Source organism: Parasteatoda tepidariorum, chromosome 8, assembly GCF_982258835.1.
Source record: "Parasteatoda tepidariorum strain Cologne lab strain chromosome 8, Ptep-v5.0, whole genome shotgun sequence".
Classification (NCBI taxonomy): Eukaryota; Metazoa; Arthropoda; class Arachnida; order Araneae; family Theridiidae; genus Parasteatoda; species Parasteatoda tepidariorum.
In genome coordinates this window covers 52,218,994-52,226,571 of record NC_141762.1, presented here as the reverse complement: position 1 = coordinate 52,226,571, position 7,578 = coordinate 52,218,994, and the positions used below count along the sequence as shown (strand labels likewise).

The window sequence follows — 7,578 nt, the reverse complement described above, 5'->3', positions numbered from 1 at the left end:
AAAGCAAAACAAGTTTCCATCAATATCAATCAATCTCTGTCCAAGAAATTGGATCATCTAAACAGGCCTTTAGATGCAGTTCAAGCAAATAAATGCACAATAGCACAATGTGTTGAAATTTGGTGCAAACTAAAGGAGAAATTAGAAGCATGCGGAAAAAAAGACATGATGAAAAAGTTCTCAGAAAGAGAAGTAATGGCTTTAACCCCTGCTCATTTAGCTGCTAATATGTTAGACCACAGATATTGTGGAAAAAAACTAAATGACGAGCAAACGCAAAGAGCTTTTAATTTCCTACGCTCTGTTGACAAAGATATTTTACCTATGGCTATGAATTTTTTGGCCAAAAAGAGCCCTTTTTCAGGCTTCAAGTTCGAAGATGACTTTCTCAATGTGGAACCCACAGTTTGGTGGGAAACTATCAAGTTAGAGGAACCATTAAAAGTCAGAATAACAAATCTTCTTGAACAACTACTAACTGCCTCTCCTTCCACAGCTGGGTTAGAGAGAATATTCTCTAGCTTTGGATTTATTCAGTCCAAGTTGCAGAATAGATTAGGGACTGAAAAGGCAAAAAAACTTACTTTTATGTTCAAATATTTTAACAAGAAATAAAGAAAAAATGCGTTTCAAAACTTAGTAAAAGTAAAATAAAAATGTCTTGTATTTTGGTGATGGCAAAAGATTTTGTTTCAGAGAACCTTTCTCATTTTAAAAAAAATTTCTAACGTTTTATTTTATAAAAATTATAAATTTATTAATTACAATTAACATTAGGAATTTAGAATTTATATAAAATGCATTATTTTATGTTTTAAATTTGTATATAATGTCTGAAAAACAATTCTCAACAAAAAAGTTAATTTCTATTGAAGATACTAAATATAAAACTAAAATTTGAATATATATCAAAATATTGGATATTTTTGAAAATATCATGATATTTACGATCCCTATGAGAGGGAAGGGCCAAAGGCATGAAATCGGTCTCTCCCCAGATGGTGTATTCAAGTGTTGCGATTGCCAATATAGAAAAGGTCACCAACCTCCATCTAAGCCATTATATATTTATAATTTAGTCCAAAAGCAAAAACTGGGCATTTTCATTTGACATGAAAAGTGAATTTTATAATAATGAAATATTTGCTCACTAGTTTCTAACATTATTGTCTCAATTTTATGCCTTTTTTAAAATCTTATATAACAATTATTTTAAACTCAGAAATAAAAAATATAGTTTTCTTAGTCTGAGAGATGAATATTTTTAAATGCAAAAAACTGAACTTATTTTACAATACAAAATTTATTGTTAACACTACAATTTTAAAATGGATACCATTTTAATACCACCTATTCAATGCATAACAATTTTCTTTTGATTTGAGAGTAGCTAACATAGATGTGGATTAATCAAAATTTATGACCACCGATAATGAGCATAAGCCTTGTTATTCTCACAAAGTTTGTGCAAATCATGTTTTCTTTTAACAACTCTGCCCTCATTATAAAAAGCATCTAGAAGCTCTTTAGTCATTTGTTCCACAAAATGAGTTGGTCCTTCTTTGTCTCTACCTGCCGCTATAAGCCATTTCATTGCCATATATTTAGAATGTTTGGTAGACACAGGGACAGGTACTTGATAAGTAATACCACCCTTTTTTACTGGTGTAACTGTTAAAACTGGCTTGCAATTGTGAATAGCGGAATAAAATATTTTCTTTGGATCTAACTCAATGCTAGATCTTTCTTCCTCGGTAGCGGCATGATATTTCCCCAGTTGTATGCGTTTAATTCTGGCAAAAACTTCGTACATCAAGTTCCGAGCGAGAGATCTTTGACTCCACTTCATAAGTAGACTTGTAAAGTAGTTGAATTCTGGATCATCATACAATGAATTGGTCATAGTTGATGGAGCTGGCTTAACAGGCATAACTTTCAGGGCATCCAACTTACCTTCCTCTTCCAGCTGATCTAAATACTCACGATTAGGAATGGGATCGAGATGAGTAGAAGGATATAGTACACTTCGAACGTTCGACATTATTGGGCACCAAATATTATGAAATCTGATTTCTTTTCTCATAAAGATACGAAGAGAAGCCATACTGCTGAAAGTGTATAATATATTGAAAACCTTTAGCCTGAAAGATCGACTATGAACACTTAGCGATGATATTTGTTTAGTATTGAGTATAGTTAAGTGCGGCGAGATATTTGTTTACTTGAGAACGATTACATTTGTTTATTTTTGCCCGACATTTGAATGATTTGAAAAATTTTTTTATTTGAGGAACCGTGGTTTAAGTAACGGATCTAGTTCAGCTTTGAAAGAATGCTCACTCGCGCGTATATCACACTAGCGATTGCATTTCAGTTGCCGGATGACGCTATTGGTCCCAGCAGAATTAAATTTTTTCAAAATATTAGGCAAAAAAACACATTTACAGGGGGTGGACAAAATATCGCGATCGCAACGAACTATAGGGGGCGTTGTTGTATGAGACGCATACCTGCGATTTCTATATGAACCGTCATTCAGTTACTCTGGAGACGTCGTTAATGTAGCTTGTAGCATTGCAACGTTCCTTCTTTAATGTGGCTTATTAAATTTAAAAAAGAAAAATGCTTGATCTTCTTTTTTGTACAACCGAAAACAAAATGGTATCTCTTTTTATTAGAGAAGGAACATCCAAAACACATCGGAAAAATATTTGTACATTAACAGAAAAAAATATGTATATTCTTATAAGAGTTAAAACCTAATGCCCGAGAAATAGTATTACTAAATTTAATGATATAACATGAAAGGCCCATTTAAACTTTACATTCTATAGTTTTAAGAATCATATTAGTTCAAAAATTAAAATGAACAAAAAGTATACATAAGCCTCATAATTTTATGAAATTTAATTTTGTAAACAACGTTTTTTGACAACAATTTTTATCAAAAAATTTCAAGTTTTAATAAAAATCATTATTTAGAAACTAAGAAACATAAAATAAAGAATGCTGACGAAACAAAAAAAAAAAAAAAAAACAATTCTTTTTTGTCGCCATTTTTAGTGCTACGAATATTCGTCTTTGGGATTTGCCAAAAACAAAACAAGATGCAATTTTATTTTTTCAGGAGGGAAATATTTTACCGAAATAACGAAAATGCACCAATTCCCACAACATAAAACTTTATCTTGGTAAACGTACGTTTTGGAAATGTTATTTCATTTGGAATCTTATTCATCAGAGTTCATATGGCGATATGATTGTTTTGAATCTATGCTAAACTCTATATAGGCTCATTTTCCACCGAAATCCGATTAACTATTTTGATTTTAAATAAAGTGTTTTATTTTATGAACTGTCGCAAAAATTTTAAGTGTAGATTGGCGGCACTTAAAAACCGCCAAATCCCATATAGCAAAAATTCTTCCGTAGTAGCTCCCACGGAGGAATCGCTCAACCTCCCCCGGAGCTCCCGACTTTTCCCGAATTACTCCCGCGGAGCTCCTCAGTAATGCAAAATGTCCGCACCTTTCAATTCCTCAGTTTCTCCGGCGGGCTTCCCGAAAGTCACTCCATAGGAGCCGAGGAAGAATGATGAGGAAGTTTCAAGGTCTCATACTTTCCGATGGCTTTCCCCGGGCAGTCTCCTGAGGAAGAACTGAGGAAGTTTCAAGGTCGCATACTTTCCTCGGGTACTCTCTTTAGGAAGTGCTGAGGTAGATTTGAATCTTATGGCTTTCCCTTAGGCTACTAATACACATAATTATACTTACTAATACATCTACATTATTAGATTCCCAAAAACTCCAAGTTGTTTGTGGAAATCAAACGATGCGGCTTAGAAGGGGCAATAGAAGGAAAGACTTGATATCAAAATAATAAACAAGTTCCCTCACTAAAGCCCCACTGAGCCATCCTGCATCAGATATTATCGCTAAACTTGATCACTTCTCCATAGTTAAAGGTAATGCTTGCACAACCTCTGCTTAGGAAATCTTACTGTACTTATATGCATTCTGGTATTTCATCAATTATTGATGAAAAATATAAATAATTTTAAAATAATCTTAACTTTACTGGCACTTTGCACAAGTAGATTCAGTTGAAAATATGTCGCTAAATACATCATTTACTAAAAACTACACCATTAATGAAACAATAAATGTATCAGATAACATTTGATAGATTTATTACAGTGCTATTTTATATTAACTTAAGTTTCATTCAATGTGATATACAAGTCTACAATTACCACATTACGACATACGGTTATATAATTTTAAAGAAAAGTAATTATCAATGTCAATGTACCATCATTTACAATTGAAAACCTTTTAATTGTAAATGATGGTTCATTGACACCTACCTTTTATTATATTTTACCTTTTCTACACACATAAAAGAATAAAACAGTTTAGAAATTTTTTTATTGATTATAGTTTTTATGTACAAAATAATAAACTATCGTATCTTTAAAATAATACTCTTTTTATTAACAGACATTTCTTATTATATCAAAGATAAAATCGGAGAACAAGTATGTTACTAGGCCTAACTCAGTAACGTGGAAATCATTAACTACTTTAACACAGATAATTATAAAATGTGGTAAACGTTTAAAATACATAGATTCAATGTTATAAACTGAAAAAAATTATTCAAAACGATTAACTTACTTTATTTACTGAATCATAAATGAAGAACTCAAAATTAGAACAGTCAACATAGCTACACTTGATTACACCTGTAAGCAACAAACTATGTATACCTCCGCGCAATTTCTTTTCAAAAATTCTTTGGGGAGAATTAAATTCTAGTCAAGCACATCTAGCGCATGCGCAATTGCTCAGCCGGTTGCACGCACATAAGTAATTATGATGCTCCTACGGAATAACCAGGGAGAAAAATCCATTGGATTGATTTCTAACGGATGACCGGTGGAGGAATATCCGTAGGCGATGTTTCCGAAGGACTTCCTACGTATCGTTATCCGTAGGAATGTTAGAATGGAATTTCCCTCGGCTTTCCCCTATTTATCCGCATCTTCCCTCGGAAGAAAGGGATGCATTTGGGAGGTCCTAGGGAAAGGTTTCGGAAGATGAGTGCTATATGGGATCTGTAGCGGCGGTGGCGTTAATATTTAAGTACCGAATTTTTATTCCATACTTTTCTGAATCATATTATTTCAAACATTGGAATATACAAGAAGTATACATAAACACATAATGTTTTACCATTTAATTTTTCAAAAGTATTTTGAGAACAATTTTTATCAAAAAATTATAAACTAAAAACCGGAAAATAAAGAATTCTTAGGATAAAAAAAACGATTTTAAGAATTCTTAACATTGAAATAAAAACTTTCATATTGTTTCTTTTTTTATTATTCTTATAGTTCTTAATCAGACGTAAAAAACCATTCTGTAGAGAACCATCATCAAATGAAAAAAAAAATATTTACAAGCAAATTTTTTATTGTAAAAATCATTGCACTTACCTGATTTATGATTCCCGGAGAATTCCAAAATGATAAGTTCCTTGTTTGAAAACTTTATTCTCAAATAATAGATACATAGTTTATACCTTCATTACTTTTAGATAGCATACTACACAGCAAAATTTTATAATTGATATCAATTTGAATATGCAGCTAAAAACAGAATAGCTGAATTCTAGTTGAACTTATTCTTTCAAAATTAAAAAAAACTTACCAAGAAAACGATTTAAATTAATTAAGAATCAGCACAAATGGCACTATTTCAAGTAACTTGGATAATTTTTTATTGTTGTTTTCCGAATTATATGGATACAGAAATATATACTATTCTATAACGAAGAAGAATATGCTATAACTATTACAATTCTGTATGTTCTGAATTCATATTTATTCACTGGAATGATGAAAGCAATGTTGACTTCACTTTAATTCGTAATGAATTGAAGACAGAAGAAATGCATTTTACCTTAATACACACATCTGTAACAGTATCCGAAATCGGAAGTCATCAGTTGCAAGTTTGTTGATAATAGAAATAAAAAATTATAGCGGAATTTTTCTTCAAATGTTTGGCGTGTTCTGTTCCTGAAAGATTTACTAATATTCTGGAGATTTTTTTCAAGTTCTTCGGCCTTTTCCTTAGGGAAATTTTGTTTCTTATTTGCTGCTAAAAAATGGCGTCTGATTCAGTCAATGACTTTGATGGAACTAAATGAAAACGTGATAAATTAATGTCCGATATTTACAGGCTCCCGCTAGACGGCGTACTCGAGCGTTGCGATCGCGAATACTAATAAAATTTTTTCATAATTCTCAAAGAAAAATTTAATGACTTCAGAAATATTTAGATCATGTAATTTCTCGTATTTATCAATGACGTTTTGTCCCGCAGTGGACTGATCGTTAAGACACGGTTCCCAGCAGATCACCGAAGTCAAGCATCACTGGCTACGGTCAGAGTGCGGGTGGGTGACCACTTGGATCAGTCTGCGTAGGGAACGAGGGTGTGCGGTATTGGTCCTCGTTAAACTGTGCTACCGTAAAGTGCTCAACTTCGCGTGCAGGTCGTCGGGCTACCGAAGTTGAGGCGCCACCCCCTCTGCAGAGGATCAAAATTGTGATGGCATGTCTTCGGATCATCCTCCGGGATGTTTCCCAGACCGTCGCCAATAGCCCATTGTGCAGCTCTAGTGCGACGTAAATTAACAACAATCAATGACGTTTTAAGCTTTGAGTGAAATAGTGTTTTTGAACACCCAACGCCAAAAAATGTAGCAATAAATTTGTAGCTTGCAGAAATTATTTTTGTTATTAAATGCAATAATTGCATAAAATTTCATAAGTCTAGATTAATTTTTACGGAGATATGAAAATTTTTATAATTTTTTTTTGTCTTATATTTCTTTGCTAAAACTTCTTTTTTGTTAAAAATATTCAATAAAATGTAAAAAATTTAAAATTAATTAAATTGTTTTTATTTTTGAAAAAAAATTTGTTGAAAACTTTGCAATATATGAGTAATTAAAGTAGTTCGTTCATACTGCGCATGCGTAGAAAATTTTTTTTCCTTCCTAATTTTGTAGTGAATGATATTTAGCAGTTAATGAAAAAAGTCCGATTTGAATATCTTAAATATCAATGAAGTTTCAAGAAATTTAAAAGTTGTTTCTGCACTTGAAACTAAAAAAAACCATATGGTAAAATACAATATTTGAGTGAAACCGGTCAAAAAGTTTCTGAGAAATAAAATTCGATTTATCAAGAGCTATTCAACCGATTTCGCTCACATCTTGCATTTTACCATGTAAAATTACATTCTTTGAAATGATGCAAAAAATTATTTACCTTACAATTCAAAGTTTATTCGACCATTCTTAAATAAAATGATAAATATTCACTAAAAGTTATTTTTCGCATAGATTTACCTTTGGATAAACAAATTCTATAATTGAGTGTAAATTTTTTTTAATTAGCTTAAAAAGTTCTCGAGATATATTGAAATACACAAAAAGTAACATAAACATTAATGAGTCCAAACTTGGAACTGCATCTCCCTGATTGCGACTACCCTCTATATTTTG

At 31.9% G+C, this 7,578-nt stretch overlaps 1 protein-coding gene across 1 annotated transcript; it reads right to left on the bottom strand.

The window, feature by feature from the left end:
* Nucleotides 1-1,284: 1,284 nt before the first annotated feature.
* On the bottom strand, nt 1,285-2,329 carry mRpS7 (mitochondrial ribosomal protein S7). The gene has a single exon (XM_016066009.2). The coding sequence runs from the start codon at nt 2,102-2,104 to the stop codon at nt 1,418-1,420; it is 687 nt and encodes a 228-aa protein (XP_015921495.1). The 5' UTR covers nt 2,105-2,329; the 3' UTR covers nt 1,285-1,417.
* Between the last annotated feature and the right edge of the window lie 5,249 nt (nt 2,330-7,578).